General features: G+C 51.1%; 2 protein-coding genes across 5 annotated transcripts; both read left to right on the top strand.

Moving 5' to 3' along the window:
- The first annotated feature begins 827 nt into the window (after positions 1-827).
- On the top strand, positions 828-13,698 carry Fam214b (family with sequence similarity 214 member B). Of its 4 annotated transcripts, none has more exons than XM_038347971.2 (9): positions 828-904; positions 9,250-9,393; positions 9,638-10,606; positions 11,150-11,208; positions 11,391-11,496; positions 11,623-11,781; positions 11,999-12,067; positions 12,154-12,329; positions 12,428-13,698. In XM_038347971.2, the coding sequence occupies exons 3-9, from the start codon at positions 9,713-9,715 to the stop codon at positions 12,579-12,581; spliced, it is 1,617 nt and encodes a 538-aa protein (XP_038203899.1). In that variant the 5' UTR covers positions 828-904; positions 9,250-9,393; positions 9,638-9,712; the 3' UTR covers positions 12,582-13,698. The 4 variants fall into 4 exon arrangements, with proteins under 4 accessions (XP_038203899.1, XP_041911918.1, XP_038203900.1 ...); XM_042055984.1 differs by lacking the exon at positions 828-904 and adding an exon at positions 992-1,064; XM_038347972.1 differs by lacking the exon at positions 828-904 and adding an exon at positions 6,129-6,150.
- Positions 13,699-14,658: 960 nt separating this feature from the next.
- Stoml2 (stomatin like 2) lies at positions 14,659-18,029 on the top strand. Its single transcript, XM_038347703.2, has 10 exons — positions 14,659-14,813; positions 15,039-15,176; positions 15,641-15,740; positions 15,875-15,933; positions 16,023-16,124; positions 16,265-16,399; positions 16,510-16,654; positions 16,783-16,862; positions 17,058-17,186; positions 17,767-18,029. The coding sequence occupies exons 1-10, from the start codon at positions 14,769-14,771 to the stop codon at positions 17,893-17,895; spliced, it is 1,062 nt and encodes a 353-aa protein (XP_038203631.1). The 5' UTR covers positions 14,659-14,768; the 3' UTR covers positions 17,896-18,029.
- The last annotated feature ends 426 nt before the right edge of the window (positions 18,030-18,455 follow it).

Raw genomic sequence — 18,455 nt, 5'->3', positions numbered from 1 at the left:
CCCAGACCCGACCATATAATTTAGCTAAACTGTAACCCCACTCTTCAGATTCTTCCACTTTTCTTAGACCCCTGTGATTCCTATACACTATGTTGCAAACCTCCCGGATATTCGTAGGGCAAATACACATTACTAACTCAGAGTCTTTACAGAGGCTCAAGATCCTCAAGAAGCTCTTCCACACCAGCAAGAAAACATCAGGAACTCAAGCATTTGGGAGGAGGGGGGAGGCAGAAGAACGGCGAGTTAGAGGCCAGTTTACAGTAAAATGGGTCACTTAAAGGAAAAGAAGAAGAGAGAGAAGGGAAGGAGAAGGGACGGGAGCGAAAAGGAGGGGAGGGGAGAGGAACCTAGAAAGAGAGAGTTTATTGAGTTTTCGCCGGCACTCCGGCTCCCCAGCCGCAGCCGGATCTGGTCATTTGGGGGTTGTAACTGGTCAGGCAAAACCCCGCCCTCCTGGACCTGTCATCACAGAAGCCGCACGTGGCCGGGGTGGGACCTCAGACGACCTGCAGCCGTCACTTTGTCTTCTCCGTCATCTGTTGGGGCAGCCGCCGCCAATCACAGCCTGCCGACCCGGGCCAAGGAGCGTGTGTGCTCTGGTGAGGCAGGCGGGAGAAGGGGCGGGGGATAAAAGTCACCGCAGTCAGAGGGGACAGTGTTCACGTGAAAGGGACCTGGAAGGAGTTCCACCAGGCTGTAATCCAAGGGGTTGGGTCCTGATGAAAGGCGGAGAGAACCAAAGGGGGCGGGAATCAGGAGGTGGAGCTCAGGAAAGCAGAGGATCCTGGGGTAATGCAAAGAAGACGAAAGGGGCGCGGTTATGGAAGAGGCGTGGTTTCTGCTGCAGAGGAGGAGTCTGAAGGATTAAAGAACCGGGGCAAGGGGGACAAACCCGGGGAAGGTGGGAGCTGGGACAAGGGAGAGGGTGGGCTGGGCGTTGCGGGGGCGGGGCTCGGACCCAAGGGGCGAGGTTTACAGGCCCAGGCTGCAGCTAGGGCTGCTCAGTCACTGCTCCTATCTACTACCTTCTCAAGTGCAACAGGACCCACGGAACTACAGGTGTGGGGTGGGGTGCGCGTGGAAAAGGAGGAAAGGCCAAGGGTGGGCTTGGGCAGACCTGAAGTAGGACCACCATTAGCGAAGAAAAGAATTTGGAGATTGTTGCTGTGGAGTGGATGATGCGGAATTGGGGGAGCAGTTAGGGGTTCAGTGTGTGAGCAAAGAGGTGCACTCTCTAGGGGTTGTTGTGGGGGAAGGGCGGGAGTGCTTTGTGAATTTGGAGGTTAGGGGTAGAGAAAAGGATCGCTGTCTGATGTGAAGGATTAGAGGTGATACTTGAGCGATTTGGAGGAATTTCAGGAGAATGGGCGTCTATGTGATGGAAAACTGGCTGGTGGTCCAGCATATGGGAGAGTTGGTGGGGTTGTGTGGAGAAAGAGGGATGGGTTGTAGGGTACTATGTGAAGGGCAGGAGTTGTAGGCACCCCTATTGGGAGAACCCTAAAACTTCTAGAGAGTAATATTCAATCTACTGCTTTGTAGGGCCTCCAGGAAGACATTTGTGGTCTGTGTTCTAGGAGTGAGGGTGCTGAACTTAATAGAACAAGAAGCTAATCTAGTGCTACTGGATGCTGAACTCCTAACCCCTCCTTCTGACTTGTGTACACAGAGAGCAGGCAGGCCCTGCTTGCCTCAAGGGTTTGTGTGACTGTGACTTTAGATCCTACTTCGAATCTGTCTAGCTGAGGCTACGATACTTTCCCCCAGCTAGTATCTCTCCGGACCCTTTCTGTCACTGGGTTCCTGTCAATCCCCAATCTAGTTCCTGTTCCTACAGAAGCCTGCTTTGGTCTCTGCCCACCCCACCCCACCCCCTGCCCTGCCCTATGCTCTGGGTGTGCTCATTTCCCACTTCCTTCCTCACACTGGGGCCTGGCCTGGTTCTTGCCAGTCTAGGATCTGTGACCTGTTCCAGACTTTGTACTTAATGTTCAGAGACCCAGGTGACCAGCATGGAGGCTCAGATCCCACCATGCTACTACCACCAACACCTCTGCCAGGAAATCCCAAGTGACTGGTAGCCACATTTTACCTCTTGCCAGAAACTGATTTCTCTACCTTTGTCCTTCCCTGTGAGGGGAATTACAGGATCCTCAGAAATTCTGGGGGTTCTCTAGAGAGAAATGCTGAGAGGTAGTGAAGGTCCTGTATGCTTTGAAAGGTGGGCCACTGTGGCAAGCGTGACCTGGGGAGGGATGAAAGGTTCTAGCCCAGCTAGGGGATGAACAGAGTGGCTCCCTACACTCTGGGTTTGGAAGTAGACTGTCAGAACACAAAGTGGGGCCGAGAGAATCAATGTGGTGCCACCGTTCTTTTTGCCTCTGGATTGGCTTGGGGACGGTGGGAAAGGGCTGCCTTCCACACCGTGACTGAACGAGTGTGACAGTGTTGCTGAAAAGGGGCCCCAAGCCAGCCTCCTCACACAGCCACCCAGTTGCTGAGAGCCTGGCTGAGGAAGGGAGGGGTGCTCAAGACAGACAAAGCCATGGGGTAGGGTGGGGTAAAGAAGGGCAGACTGAAGCCTTTTGAGGAGGCACTGATTTCTATGGCAACACTGCTTCCCAGACGCTCTTTATCAGAGGGGGGCGGGCCTAGGGCAGAGGCATTCAAGCTTCTGGGCTGGGGCATTTTGTGTGAGTGGGTGGGGCATAAAGAGAAAAGCCACCAGTTTGCTATGCTGAGTATATAGCCTTTCTGCTTTGCTCCCAGCAGCAGGGAATTCAGTTGCTTATCCTCTGTGATGGACGTGAGTGTGCATTAGGATTATAAGATCAGGGTTGTAGATGTCCCCAGCGGTCACTGTTTAATGGAATCCTTATTTTATTTATTTGTCTGTTTGTTTTTGTTTTTTTTTTATTTTTATTTTGGACTTGGGGACAGGGTTTTAAGTAACCCAGACTGTCCTCAAACTCACTATCTCACATGTAGCCGATGATGACTCTGAACTCCTAATCTTTCTGTGTCTTCCTCCCAAATGTTGGGATTAGAGATGCACGCCACCAAACCCAGCTCAGAACCTCTCATTTTAAATTTGCAAATTTGTGGTCAAAGAAACTGGCTTTTTTCCTAAGGCTACTTGTTGAGAGAGCAGGAATTAAGATTCAAGTTTTCAAACTGCTGTTCAGTATCTGGGCCCACTGTTTCCGTCACTAAATTTTATTGAATACCTACTATGTGCCAGACTCTGAGAATGTTAGCACTAAGAACAAAGTTGCTGTTCTCATGGAGTTTCCAGTAAGAAGGAAAAGAGAGAGAAATAACACAAACAAACAAATGAGTATACTTGTGAGAAATTAAATTAAGGCGCACGCCTTTCATCCCAGCACTCAGGAGGCAGAGGCAGGTGGACCTCTGTGAGTTTGAGGCCAACCTGGTTTACAGAATGAGTTCCAGGACAGTCAGGGAGACACATATTTCTCTGGGTAGAAACCCTGTCTCAAAAACAAAACAGAAAACCCCCCCAGAAAGAACTAAACTAGTGATAACTGCTATTTATTTTTAAAGTGGAGTGGGCAGTAAGGTGAGTCAGCTTGGGAAAGCACTTGCTGTACAATCCTGATGACCGGATTCCTGTCCCTGACCTCATGGTGAAAGAAGAGAACGAAATTCTCCAGGTTGTCCTCTGATCTGCCCTCACACATCATACACATATACATGCATCATCATAACAAAGTAGAAAATATTTGTTTTTTTAAGAGAGGGTCTTATTACATAGCCTTGGCTTGCCTGGAGCTCTGTGTGTAGGCTAGGCTGGTCTGAAACTCCCAGAGATCTGCCTGCCTTTGCCTTCCTAGAGATGGGAATAAAAGCATGTGTAACCATTACCAGCAGTGAATAATTTTGTTCGTTTGCTTTTTGAGAAAGGGTCTCTCTGTGTAACCCTGCTGTCCTGGAACTTGCTCGGTAGACCAGACTGGCTTCAAACTCATTAAAAACAGGCAGATCTCTGTGAGTTCAAGGCTACACACACACACACACAGAGACACACACACAGACACACACACACACACACACACACACACACATACACACAAAGCCCTAACAACCATAACCAAATAACAATATAATTTTTAATGTCAGGCTGTGTCTAGGTAATCCCAGCACTCCAGCAGCAGAGGCAAGAGATTACCAGTGTTAAAGACAGTCTCAGCTACTAGATACCCTGTCTCAAAGAAACAAAGCAAAGACAATAAACAAAGCACCCAATAACCTGTAGTCCTAACCTTCTGGAAGCTAAGGCAAGAGGATCATGAGTTCAAGGTCAGCCTAGGTTACACAGCAGGATCCTGGCTCTAAAACTCAAAACAACAACAAAAATGCAAGCTCAGAGTTTAGCGCAGCTAGGTATGACCTCATGCATGATTGAACTCAGAGTTTAGCGCAGCTAGGTATGACCTCATGCATGATTGAACTTCTTTCCCCAGGGCACACTGAGGCCTGGAATATTTTCAATCCTGACTCCTTTAATATTACCCCCTGATTTTTGTACAAAGCTGAGGACCGAGAGTGTAGGATAGTAAGACAGAACCAGGCAGAGCTGCTGAGGGCTTTCCTATGATGGTCTCTGTCTCTTCTGTGTGCCCAGAGAGCTTTACTAAGGCAAATAGGTTCACACTTTGATATGCTGCAGTTTTGCAAGGGCTTTGGCAATTTTGTCAATCCTGCTGCTTGTAGCAGGGAGGTCAATCTTAGGGAAGTACGTCTTTTTGTGGGGGCTTCCTGCTCATCAGAGGTAAGGAGAAAGAACCCTAGAAAACTGTTATTTGCTGTAGCTAATCGTAGAGCACAGAGAGGAAGCAGGGGGTAAGGGGGCGTCTCTTTTTACAGTTCAGCTTCAACTGATGGTCCTGGGGACTCATATCATAGGCTCAGCAGAAAAGGACCTTGGGCCTTTAAACTATGACAGAATGAACTCTACTTCTTTTGGCTCTGGTTCTTGTTTCCTGTTTCTGTGACTGACCGGGAGGAAAGGTCTGACTTGGTGACGAAGACCTGTCTGACTCGCTGTTGAGTTCAGAGGACAAGTAGACAAGGCTATCCATTCTCGTAGGTTATCTCCAGAGCAGCCCCTCTAAAACGTGTCTGTGAAAGCCTGGTCCTTGCAAAGATTCCACCCTGGTTATGTACAGAGCCAGAGGGCAAAGGTTAGGGATGCTAATTCTGCTCCCACTTGATTTGGCTGGACAGGGCTGGGCCTGGGACCCAGTGACTCAGGGGGAGGTTGGTGAGATTGAGAGAGCTGAGTCATGGAGACCAGCTTCGTCTTAGGAGTGACTCTGGGCAGAAGCCTCTTTAACTCATTTCTTAGGGTGCTGTGCTTCTTCAAACAGAGCAGAGGCCTCTCAGCAAAAAGTGCTTCAAAGCCCAATCCGAGAAGAGTTTCAAGATACAAAGAATAAGGCCTGAGTCCCTGTCTCAGGAATTCCCTGGGATTAGAAACAAAGACCAAAAAAAAAAAAAAAAAAAAAAAAAAAAAAAAAAAAAAAAAAAAAAAAAAAAAAAAAAGTGGGAGAAGGGGGTCATCTTTCAGTATGGGAGATAGCCTCTGATGTTAGGTCTTTTTCTTCCCCTCTGACCAGTAGGAAGCTTACTGGATAGCAACAACCCTCTTACTTGGAGCTCTGTTTAGGAATGCTGGGAGAGGTGAATAGGCTTGGAACCTATCTAGTCTTGGTTTTTGGTTTTGGTATGAGAAGAATAGGCTGGAGCTTCCTATTAATTTACCTCAGAACAGGAAGGGTGAAGGAAAAACGTTTGTTGAGACGGGTGAGGATGAAGTCTGAAAGGGTTAAATGACAGGACGGAGAATTACTTTAGTCTTGGACAGAAAAAAAAAGGGTTAAGAGGGTGGGCGGGGCAACATTGAGTAGGCCTGCCCTTATGTGGACCAATAGATGTGCGCCCCTTGGAGAGGGCGTGACTCACACTTGAGGTTGCTGAGAGGCTGGCCTCCACTGGGCCAATGAGCATACTTATTGCCAAAAGAGGGTGTGGTCTGAGGGGGGCGTGGCGGCCGTGGTCGCAGTGGCGGGGGTGGCCGGGCGCTGGGCGGGGCGGGCGGCCCCATCAGCTGGTAGGAAATGGCCTGTGAGTCAGAGGGGCAGAGGAGTCTGCGGCGCGGAGCCGGGGCGGCCCCGGGGAGGGACCGTCGCGGGGAGGGGTGCAACAGCGGCTAGAGGGGCTTCGGACGCCAGGGCCCGCTAGTGCTGCACACGAAGCTGATCAGAGAAGAGCCAAGCAAGAGCAAGGCTCTCAGCCTAAGCCACCCTTTGTCTGGGTTGGGGGCCCGTAACAGGGGAGACTGGTTATCCGAGGGGAGGGACCGGGACGGGACGGAAGGGCCCGGAGCAGCGGCCACCGCAGCGGAGCCAATTTGGGAGCGGGGTGAGTGTGTACTAGGTGGAAGGTGCAGATCTTCAAAGCCTCTGCAGGTTATGGGGCCTGCCCCAGGCTGTGAAGAGGAAGGGAGTGAGAACCGACCTGGGAGGTTAAACAGGGGGTGGGGGATCGTCCAGAACAAGGAGTCCAGGAGCCAAGGTGAGTCTACTCGTTTGAGTTTGAAGGGGTTGCTGAAGTCGGCTCCCTCTCTCTTAAGGGTGAAGGACTCTAGGTCAGGAGCCAGAGGGAGGGCGAAAGCAGAGACTGACCTTCCTACTCACAGTGGTGGTCTTAAAACAGACACTGTAGCGTGTGTAGCCCTGTGTGAGGACAAAACGAACAGCAGTGAGCAGCAGTACTCTACATAGGATAAGAGTGAGAAACACATGGATAGGAATTCTTCCCGGAACACTTCTTGGTCAGGGGGAAATGGGTGTCGTGAACACTGAAGGGAAGGAAAGAGTGAGCCTAGGTATTCTTCCTATACTAGAACCTCTCCCACCTCCTGGGCCTAACAAGTATCTGAGGGTACAGACCTCATGGTATTCTGGGACTTGTTGTTTTTGCTGGCCTTGTTCTCAGCATGTTGGGAGCTGTAGTCCTTGGCAGCCACAGTCTGGCACAGCTGTTTAATGCCAGCTGCTGCCCATCCCCTGCATGGAGGGTGAGGTTTGGCTTATCCTGGCCTGTCCCCCTCCCTGCAGTCCTGCCCCATGAGTCAGCTTGAAGCCATGGTCTAAAGCCAGACCGGCTAGGTGGCAGAGGAGTGAATCTTAGAGCGTCTCTTGACAGGGAGGGAACTAATAGGCTCTGGGTTAATGAGCAGATGCTAGGCATGCTGGGGTCAAGTAGAGCATCATGCCATCACCTGACTTCCTCGAGGCAAGGACTCGGGAGGCCAACTGAGATGACCTGGAAATTGGGATGCTAAGGAAAATGCCCTTCTTGAACTTTAAGACCTGGGTGGAGAATAGGAGGAGCAGAGATGAGAACAGATTGTACTCTCTTAACACACTGCCATTATTAGTGTTCTTCCTTTTTCTAGCCATCCCACCCACCATAAAGGACCAGAATGCTCGTAGGATCTCCATGTTAAAGAGGGTCTGGGGAAATGGGAACGTATGACCTGCAATGATGGGGGTTGTTGACGCAGGAGAGCTTTCCAGTCCCTGAGTGTAAATGTCTCCTTTCTCTCTGCCTCCTACCACCACATCTGCTGTCACAATTCTCCCTGTACTCGGGGAGGCTTTCTCTGCTCTGTCAGAACTGCTGCCCAGCTCACTAGGGCTGGTATTTAGGCTTTTTCCAAGCTTGTGTGTTTTTCCTGAGCTTAAAGTTGGGCCTGTCCTTAGGTCTGGCATGATCAAAGGTGAACAGAAGTATTATTGGGTTGCAGGATGTGGTGACCATCACGGGGAAGTCTCAGAGGAGAGACTTTCAGAGTAGATGGGCTTTGAGCTATCCAAGGAAGGGGAGTGGGAAAGAGGATTTTGTTTAGTTTGTTGGAATTTGTTTGTTTCTTGTTCTCTCTCTCTCTCTCTCTCTCTCTCTCTCTCTCTCTCTCTCTCTCTCAACAGGTTTTCTCTGTGTAACCCTAACTGTCCTGGAACTTGCTCTGTAGACCAGGCCAGCCTGGAACTCAGAGATCCGCCTGCCCCCCTCCTGAGTGCTGGGATTAAAGGTGTGCGCCACCACTGCCCCAGCTTTTTTTGTTTTGTTTTGTTTGAGACAGGGTCTTTTGTAGCCTCAGATGACCTTTGAACCCTCTGGTGTAGTGGAGGCTGGATGTAACCTGGTTTCTGTTGTTTCTTTTTTGTTGTTTTGTTTGATTTTGAGAGAGATCCTCAAAATGTAGCTAGACCAGACCTAAATTCAAGATCCTCCTGCCTCAGCCTCTAAAGGCCGTTGTGGTTGGTAGTGCTCACGGGCTTCTGAGCAAACAAGGATGACAGTTGGGATGGCTGACCTTCAACTTGACGGTCTCATCACTGTGATGTTGGCTTCTGGCCCAGGAACACACTTTTGTGCCCAGGCAGCACAGAGAAATGGTTTAGGTTTTTTGAGTATTGGTTGTGCGCTGGGGGAGGGGCGTGGAGAGATTCTCCTGTTGTTTCCAGTCCACTGCCTGCTGCCTCCTTATCTCTGGCGTGCAGGGCCTAGGGGGGAAGGGTGAGAACCAGAAAGGGCCTTCCTACCAGGTCCTCTCCTACCACTTGTTTTTGGTTGGATTTCTTTTCTCTTGCTAAGAAGACAGATTGCTGGGAGCAGTTGGGGTTTCAGATATGAAAGGCTGGCATGGAGTTGACTTGAGGCTTGTAGGCGTGTGATGGGGTGTGACTGTCTTCACGACCTCTGCCCCCTCTGCCCATAGTGCTCTCAGGTGGCACTTGCCCCTTGGGATAGCCGTATGGAAGTGGGTTGTGTAACTGGGTGGCCTTGAGTAACAGAGGTAAATTATTGCCCTATCCACCTACTAGCTGACATGGTATCTCTGATCTTTGGGGCATCTTATCCCCTATTGGCCAGTTGCCAAGATAGTGACCCGGACGAATGGTTCATCTTGCCTCTACTCACTTCTCACACCCCAAATACAGTCAGGCACGACTTGCTTCTCTGTTGACTCCTCAAGTAGCCCAACTCTTCTACCTGGGCCCTGGGTCTCAAGCCTGCCTCTTCTGTTTCAGAAGAGCTTGTGGCAAAGGGGGAGGATGTCTTAATGTCTGTGCTAATATAGTAGCCCAAGATCAATGGAGGGATCTTTACCCTTGGCTTCAAGGATCCTGACTTATATTTTCTCTTTGCTTTCAGGGTCCAGCTGAGCCCAGGAGCTGCACGGAATGGTGGCAGTCACCTTGCCAGTGCAGTGGGCATGGACCAGACTGCAAGCTAGAGGGACAAGACATCAGACAGGAAGAGCAGACACACACCTAGGCTTGAGGCGTCTTCATCGGGGTAATTTCCAGGAAGGAGGGAATAGCAAGTTCAGTAAGAATCTGGAGCCGAACGTGGCCCCCACCTCGGCCTGCAATTCTGAGAGTAGCCTCTGAATTATATTAATCTGTCCCAGGATTGGTCAACTTTTCCTCCACACACACTGCTCAAGGTCACCTGCTGAGGATGGAGGAGGGTCTGAAACTCAGCTGGAAGAAAGAAAACTTCTTGATTTCCCCTGACCTCCTTTTCTTCTTTTTTACAGATGTCCCCAGGCCCCCCAGCCCAGGCCCAGCATAAAGGCCGTGTGGGGGGCCCCCCCTGACCCAAGGGGGGCTTCATGCGCCACGTGCAGGCGGAGCCGTCTCCAACCTCAGAGCCAGAGGCTGGCCCTTCACAGCCTCCAGTCAGACAGGGGACCCTCCAGGGTGGCCTGCTCATGGGCTACAGCCCAGCAGGGGGGGCGACATCCCCCGGGGTCTACCAGGTATCCATCTTTTCCCCTCCAGCTGGTGCCTCTGAGCCTCCTAGGGCTCTGAAACGGCCCGCCCCTCCCACTGAGGGTCCCCGGGAGCTGAAGAGAGGCCCTGGGCTGGGGACCAGAGAGAGACTACCCCCTGAAGAACCATCTACTGTGGGACCTTTGAGCCCAGAGGGACTGGGTCTGGGACTGGGTGTGGCCAGCCAGCATTTTTCCCATCATGGCCTCTGTGTTGTGGAACAGGGAGGTAGTGCCACCTCACCTTGGACTTCAGGGACCCAAAGTACCCCCTGGCCCTCTTCAAATGCTTCCTGCAATACTTTGCACACCAGAGACTGGGCTTTCCCAGATCAAGGGGGACAGGGGTACCTGGGGGAGTCTCCAGGGCCAGGCCCTTCAGGCCAGCTGCACACACTTGACACTGATTTGCACAATCTTGCACAAACAGGGGGTAAGAGCCCAGTGGCTAGGGTGGGCAATGGGAGCAGCCCCTGGCCTAGGGAGTCCCCTGAAACTGCCAATGGGCACAGTCCCGAGCACACCCCCCCTGGCCCTGGACCTCCAGGCCCCTGTCCCACCAAGCGAAGGCTGCTGCCTGCTGGAGAAGCCTTGGATGTCAGCTCTGAGGATGAGGGGCCAGCCCCTCGGAGGCGCCGGGGAACCCTGGGCTGCCCTCTTGCTGCCAATAGTTCTGATGCCAAAGCCACACCCTTCTGGAGCCACCTGCTGCCTGGGCCCAAGGAGCCTGTTTTGGTAAGCCAGTGGATGACTTCATCTATTCTTTTATTTCTTTTTCTTTCTTTGGAGACAGGGTCTTATGTATCCCAGGCAAGCCTAGGTTGCCAGAGATGACCTTGGACTTCTCCACCTTCCAATTGCAGTGTTGGGATTACACAAGGCATGTGCCACTTCCACCCCACCATAGTGTCTGTGGTGCTGTAGATTGAACCCAGAGCTGTGTGCATGCTATGCAAACACTCTTATCAACTGAGCTATATCCCCAGTCTCTTGGTCTTGGTTTTTGAGACAAAGTCTCAGATAGCCTAGAGTGACTTCAAACTCCCTATGCAGCCAAGCATGAGTTCTTCATCCTCCTGCCTCTGTCTCCTGAGTGCTAAGATTACAGGCATATGTCACCACATCCAGCGTACTCTCATCACTTTTAAGTGGACATCTGTGTAGGTGAAGGTGGCGGAGACCTACAGAGATGTTCTTCAGAGAACTTGTAGTAAGTCCTTATCCCAAAATATATGTCAGGTCTTCATGCAGTCTCTTTTCTCAATATTTTCACCATAGGACCCAACAGACTGCAGTCCCATGGGGCGGAGGCTGAAAGGTGCCCGTCGCCTGAAGCTGTAAGTGACCAGATTCTTCCTCTACCCTGGCCGAGAAAGCACAGGCAGAAGTCTGTCATTTTTCCCAACGCTATATATGTAGTAGGGAGCCCTGGGGAGTGGCAAAGAGTGGGGTCCAAGGATTGGATATAGGACTATCCAGACTACTCGGACCAACCCATATGTGTCCCTTCTCTTACCAGAAGCTCCCTTCGAAGCCTCCGGAAGGGGCCAGGCCTGCTGAGCCCTCCCAGTGCCTCCCCCTTTCCTACCCCTGCTGTCAGCCGTACCCTGCTGGGCAACTTTGAGGTAACTCCTTTTGGCCTTTGTAGCTAGGGGTTCCTGGGAGGAATTCAGTGGTGGAGTGTGGCTCAAACAGACAAAGGAAAGAATTGGTGTCACTCTCAGACTGTGTCTACTCCACCCCAATACCAGGAATCATTGCTTCGAGGACGCTTTGCACCATCTGGCCACATTGAGGGCTTTACTGCGGAGATTGGAGCCAGTGGGTCTTACTGTCCCCAGCATGTCACGCTGCCTGTCACTGTCACCTTTTTTGATGTTTCTGAGCAAAATGCCCCGGCCCCCTTCTTGGTATGACCCCAGAGTTACCTCAGAGGGGTTGGGGGTAGGAGGAGTGGGGAAAGGTATGCCTTACTTGTTCTTCTTCTAAGAGTTAGTTAGGGTCATGTGGGCAAAACTCTACTATGGGGTGAGGCTAAGTCCAAGGGGAGACATTACAGAACAGCCAGGGTTTAGTGTGCATGGCTCTCTACTTCCTAGCCTTGCTAATGGATTTTGATCTTCCCAGGGTGTTGTGGACCTGAATCCTCTGGGGAGGAAGGGTTACAGTGTGCCCAAGGTGGGCACCATCCAAGTGGTGAGTGAGAGAGTGGTACCCAGAGGGAGTTGATGTGGGAAGAGAGGAAAATTAACCCATACCGACTTGGACTGTCCTGTCCCCAGACCTTATTTAACCCCAACCAGACTGTGGTGAAGATGTTCCTTGTGACCTTTGACTTCTCGGACATGCCTGCTGCCCACATGACCTTCCTGCGCCATCGCCTCTTTTTGGTGCCTGTAGGTGAGGAGGGAAATGCTAACCCCACCCACCGCCTCCTCTGCTACTTGCTGCACCTCAGGTAAATACAGGACCCTGGGAATCTGTCCCATACTGTCAGGATCTCTCCTTTCTTCTCAGTCGTCTGGATGCTGACTTGGTCTGCTCTGTGTCCCCTAGGTTCCGGAGCTCCCGTTCAGGCCGCCTAAGCCTGCATGGAGATATCCGCCTGCTTTTTTCCCGCCGGAGCCTGGAGCTGGACACAGGGCTCCCCTATGAACTGCAGGCTGTGACTGAGGCCCCCCATAATCCACGTTATTCACCTTTGCCCTGATTGACATCATCTTAAGTTAGGTGGGCCCAAAGCTTGCCTAGCCTGCTCCATCCTGGATAGGGTAAACCGTGGAGAAATGGTGAGAGCCCCTTCAGGCTTGAATTAAAAGTCCTCACCACGCTCACGCCCAAATTGACTATTTGGGTGTTTAAAGCTTCTGATCCTTCCATACTCTGTCTACTCTGGGTCCTCCATGTGCCTGTCCCCTCCCTTGGGTTTTCCAGGCCAGCTTAGGTAGCAGGGAGGAACCAGAGCTACCCTGAGATTGTCCCAAGTTCCTAGGCAAGTAATGCCAGTGTTGCCTCCCCGTCCTGGGCAGGGGCCACTTATTATTTTATTTATTTTTAATTTATAATTTATTCAAATTGGATGGCCTTGGTGACCTCCCAAACCTGATCATTGGCATCACCCCACTCTCAGATACTGCTCCAACCTCAGGACTTGAAGAAGCTGATGTCGGGGCGAGGGAAGAACTGCTCTCCCTCGGCTGAGGGCGGAGAGTGGATTCCAGAGGAACTGAGTCACTAGCCAAAGACTCAGCTTCCCGTGTTCTCCTCTATTCCCTAACCTGCCCTCCCCTCCTATCCATCTTTGAAAGCTAATGTGATTGTGTGTGTGTGTGTGTGTGTGTTTGCGCATGTGCAAGTGCTCATGCAAATATATGCATGCACACAAACTTGGGTTTGTGTGGGTATGTGTGTGCGGGAGAGAATGTGCATGTATGTGTAACATGGGGTTCAACCACCCCTTACCTGGGGCTTCAGACTCAGTTGTCCCTCTCCTCCTGCCTGTGTTTCCTTGCTTTGCGGTCCTGACTGAGGAAGGTGTCCAGGGACAGAGTCAGGCCTAAGGACTGGGGAGCCTCCTCTCACCTGACCAGACTCTGACCCACCTACCTCAGCTGGGATGAGGGGTGCCCCTCTTATTCGGTCATGTGGTTTCCAGTTACCACATTCCCCACTAAAGACTCTGACCCAGCCTCAACTGTTGTCTCTTGGGGCTTGACTGAGGGGAACAAGCATTTGCTGAAACTTGAAAACAAAACAAAAAACAGGAAAAAATTGTACCTGGTACATTTTTTTAGAAAAAAAAATAAATTCTTGTTTGGAAACTTGAACTAAGTTCTACTTTTTGTGTGTGTTCAGAGGATGTGGAAGGAGAGGTAGGGCCTAATTGGAGCTGGAACTGTTCTCTCTTCTAAAGAGGAAGCAACAGGCTGCTAACCCCGTGGGATCTTCGGCGAGGTCGGGCTGATTCTTGGAGCATAGTCTTATTATACCTCTTCATATGATAAGGTGTTGGGGGTGGGAGGTAAGGTGAAGCTATAGAAGCTAACCTCTGAGGATCTGGATTCTTGCACTAATTCCCTAGGTCACTTTAGCCCTTCAGAACCTCATTGTCCTTGTATGTCAAACAAGGATGAGCATGATGATAATACAGGCCGCTTAAGGGATGTATTCGAGGGTGTCAGAGATTGAGCAAGGTGACATGCTGCAGACAAAATTAAAGACTGAGGCTCTTTGCTCGCCTCTGAACGTAGGAAATCACGCCCGACAGTATCTGACTCAGAAAATATGGAAAGAACTGTTGACGCCTTGGGAAAAGAGGGAAGAAGGAAAAAAAAATCTCCGCCCAGACGTCAAGCAAAGTTAGGCCTCCTAGTTACCATGACAACGGGAATGGGGTCAGTCCCCAGTGGGTGGGTTGGGCACAACAGCAAGACTACCAAAGAATGTCACTATGGCAACCACGGCAACTAGTCAGCGCCAAACCACTGATTGTTATGGTGACAGATTAGGGCAGTTATACGAGCTGGGGAGTAAACTGAGCCACGGCTGTGGGTACAGAATTTGGTGGGAGGTGTTTCTGTACCACTTGCAGACAGACTATTACCTCAGTTTCGACTACAATACCCAGGAACTTCTTGAGACCCAGAAAAAACTTGCAGCCTCGGGCTCTCTCTTCAAAGTCTATGTTTCCCAGGGAACGATTTGACGTACGCTCTGCTAAGTACACCGATTGGGGGGCGGTGGGGGGGCGGGACGGACGAGGGCAAAAGTGGAATGAGACGCCGGAAGTACGTCGGGCGGAGTGGAACATCAGGAGGAAGGGCTCGGGTGAAGGCTTCAGGCGAGGCCGCTCTGCCCCACCTCTCGTTGGTTCCGGAGGTCACTGAGGCTGTGGGAAATGCTGGCGCGCGCGGCGCGGGGCACTGGAGCCCTTCTGCTGAGGGTGAGGACGAGGCAACCTTCTTCAGAGGCCCGGGACAGAAATCACCTGGGTCCTCAGCTGGGAAGGAGCGGGATTCCAACTTTGGGGAAGGACTGGGGTCAGAGGTCATGGTCCCCACGTGAGTCATTCTCCGGGGATCCTTGGGGGTCGCGATTTAGGGAGATGCCTTCCGAATAGAAGTGGGGTTCCACGCCGCGTCCTCAGTCGACTCTGCTCTTTCTTCAGGGCTCTGTGCAGGCTTCTGGCCGCGCTCCGCGCCGCGCCTCCTCTGGACTGCCCCGAAACACCGTGGTGCTGTTTGTGCCTCAGCAGGAGGCCTGGGTGGTGGAGCGGATGGGCCGTTTCCACCGGATCCTGGAACCTGTGAGAACCTCTTTTGTCCTCCTCCAGCCAGCCAAGTGATCGGGTCGCTTACTCCTGTGGGAGTGGGACTTACCCGGGGCCCTGCCTACACTTTTGCCTTTTGACTACTAGGGGACCATTCCTAGCAGGGACCGGATCTGGCAGAGCCCCTGACCATCAATCCGTGTTCCTTTTACCCAAGTATTTAACAGGCTGCTTTCTTGAAGCTACCTATCCTCTCAGCCTCACCTGTCTGCCTAAAAATGGCTATTCTTGCTGCCTCCCATTCTCTTGACATTCAGAGGCCTAGTCTTTCATTCTTGTGCTCTTAGGTTTCCCTATCAATGACACCTCAGCCTTTGAGGACATGTCCTGGTAGAAGCTATCGCTTTCCTGGGTTCCTTACACGACTTTCTCCTACTCCAAACTTAGCTTGGATTTCAGGTTTATTACTCCCACTGAGAATCTATGACTTCTTTTCCCAGGGCTTGAATATCCTCATCCCTGTGTTAGACCGAATCCGATACGTGCAGAGTCTCAAGGAAATTGTCATCAATGTTCCAGAGCAGTCAGCTGTGACCCTTGGTGAGAGACGCGGGGTGATGGGGATGCACTAAGTGCATTAGGGATGTGATTGCTATTATCTGGGGCTTAGGTAAAAAGAGCTGGTTGGGACAAGAGGCCTGACCACCTTCCTTTTCTTTCTTTTGCTTCTGTAGACAATGTAACTCTGCAAATAGATGGAGTCCTTTACCTACGGATTATGGACCCTTACAAGGTATCTGCCCTGGCTTTATCCGGCCTTCTCAACTGCCCCTCATTAAAATCTTGCATCTTCATTTCTTACCCTATACTTGCCTTTTTCAGGCAAGTTATGGCGTGGAAGACCCTGAGTATGCTGTCACCCAGTTAGCTCAGACGACGATGAGATCAGAGCTCGGCAAACTCTCTCTGGACAAAGTTTTTCGAGTAAGCAGATCTGGGCCTGAGGGCTTGGCGCATTCCTCGCCCTGCCAGCTCTTTTCTGGAGATGAAGATTAGCCTGGGACCTTCCCAGTTTAGGCTCTTGATAGCTACAGTGACTTGTACCTGCTCACATTTATCCCTAGGAGCGGGAGTCCCTGAATGCCCACATTGTGGATGCCATCAACCAAGCCGCTGACTACTGGGGGATCCGCTGCCTGCGCTATGAGATCAAGGATATCCATGTGCCACCCCGAGTGAAAGAGTCTATGCAGATGCAGGTGGGGGGCAGGAAGTGGGATCAGAATCCCCTGCTGTGGTAGACAGAGTTGTAAGTCCTCGGTAGAGTTTCCCCTGGCTTCTTCTTGATGGGGGTTGTTGGGGCTTCCAGGTGGAGGCAGAGCGGCGGAAACGGGCCACAGTTCTAGAGTCTGAAGGGACACGAGAGTCAGCTATCAATGTGGCAGAGGGGAAGAAGCAGGCCCAGATTCTGGCCTCAGAAGCAGAAAAGGCTGAACAGATAAACCAGGCAGCAGGTGAGCTGTGAATAGCATAGAGGCTGGGGGAGGAACACAGCATGGGTCTGAGAGGTAAGTGCTGAAGCAGGAACTTTGGGGTATTCTCATTTCTTGCGTCAAACTGTCTTTTTTTTTCCCCTTTCCAGGAGAGGCCAGTGCTGTTCTGGCCAAGGCCAAGGCTAAAGCTGAAGCGATTCGAATCCTGGCTTCAGCTTTGACCCAACATGTGAGAGGCCGATGGGTGGAATGGGGGGTAGGAATAGACAATTAAAGGGTTCCGCTCTTCTACCCTTATGGATGGCTCCTGACACTGTGGACTCCATTAAGACAGACAACATGGGCTTTGTATTTCCAGGAACCTGGCCTTTCTCTTTTCTCCTTAAATTTGTGACCTTTGATTTTTAACTCCCTGTGCCCACAGAATGGAGATGCAGCAGCTTCACTGACTGTGGCTGAGCAGTATGTCAACGCGTTCTCCAAGCTTGCCAAGGACTCCAACACAGTCCTCCTGCCCTCCAACCCCAGTGACGTCACGAGTATGGTGGCTCAGGTTAGAGCTCTTTGAAGACCAGCATACAATAACAGTGTCAGGAGCTAAGAATGGAAATCTCCACTCAGTCCTGCAGATACCTGTGTCAGTGTTCTGAGTCACCCCGGGGTGATGGTTTGCAGGATTCTTATCACTGACTGCAATGCTTAGGAAACTTGAAGGAACAAGAAAAAACAAGGGGCTGGGGATGGTGGTACATGCCTGTAATATCAGCACTCAGGAGAAGATGCCGGAGGTTCACAAGCAAGAAACCTATCTAGGCTCCCTAATGCAACCTTGGCTCAGAAGAAGGGGAAGAGAAGGATGAAAGAGAAAAGGGAGCCGGGCGGTGGTGGCGCAGGCCTTTAATCCCAGCACTCGGGAGGCAGAGGCAGGTGGATCTCTGAGTTCGAGGCCAGCCTGGTCTACAGGAGCTAGTTCCAGGACAGGTTCCAAAGCTACAGAGAAACCTTGTCTGGAAAGGAAGAAAAAGAGAGAGAGAGAAAGGGGAAAACAAAAGAAACTCAAAGGAGTGGCTCCGGTTTGAAATCTGGAGCAGATCTTCTGCAGTGTCCTGATGGCTCTCTCCCTCTCTCCGCAGGCCATGGGTGTATATGGGGCTCTCACTAAAACCCCAGTGCCTGGAGCCCAGAACTCCAGCGAGAACAGCAGAGATGTCCAGGGCACAGATGCAAGTCTGGAAGAACTGGGTAGAGTCAAGCTCAGTTAAGGAGATGGCTTGGCCAGGGAGTCTGGGGACAGGAAACTACTCTCAGATTCTGGCTCTAGCCTCCCTGCTAAAATTTTAGTTTTTATTTTTTTATTTGAACTTAATAATCATGTAATAAACTTATCAGCGGCAAATTGGAAACTGTCCTTTTTGATTAGGGAATGAAGTTAGAAAAATCACTCATGCTTTCTTTGGATGGCCACTCCCACCCTTCAGCCCAGGCAGGTCTGGGGAGCTGATTCTCCACAAGAATGAACTTCATATGACATGAAATCATCCTGTTTTCAAGGGAAGCCTACACCGGAGAGGCATTAAAGCTTGTGTTTACTGAACTGTGAGCTGGAGAGTTGTTCCCTCCCTTCCTGCTGAGTGGTGCAGGTGTTTGGGTAAACATGGGGAAAGAGGACTACCTAGGCAGAATGGTACTTCAGTGGTCTTGAAGGACTGAGGGTGCATCTTGTTCATTCAAACCCTTTTAATCTCTATTGTGTACCAAGTAGAATGTTAAGATACCAACTAGGGTTTAAAGAGACGGCCATGGCAATACATATCTAAAATCC

Source organism: Arvicola amphibius, chromosome 11 (genome assembly GCF_903992535.2).
Source record: "Arvicola amphibius chromosome 11, mArvAmp1.2, whole genome shotgun sequence".
Lineage (NCBI taxonomy): Eukaryota > Metazoa > Chordata > Mammalia > Rodentia > Cricetidae > Arvicola > Arvicola amphibius.
Note: the sequence above shows the minus strand (reverse complement) of the source record. Positions and strands in the feature narration are given on the sequence as shown.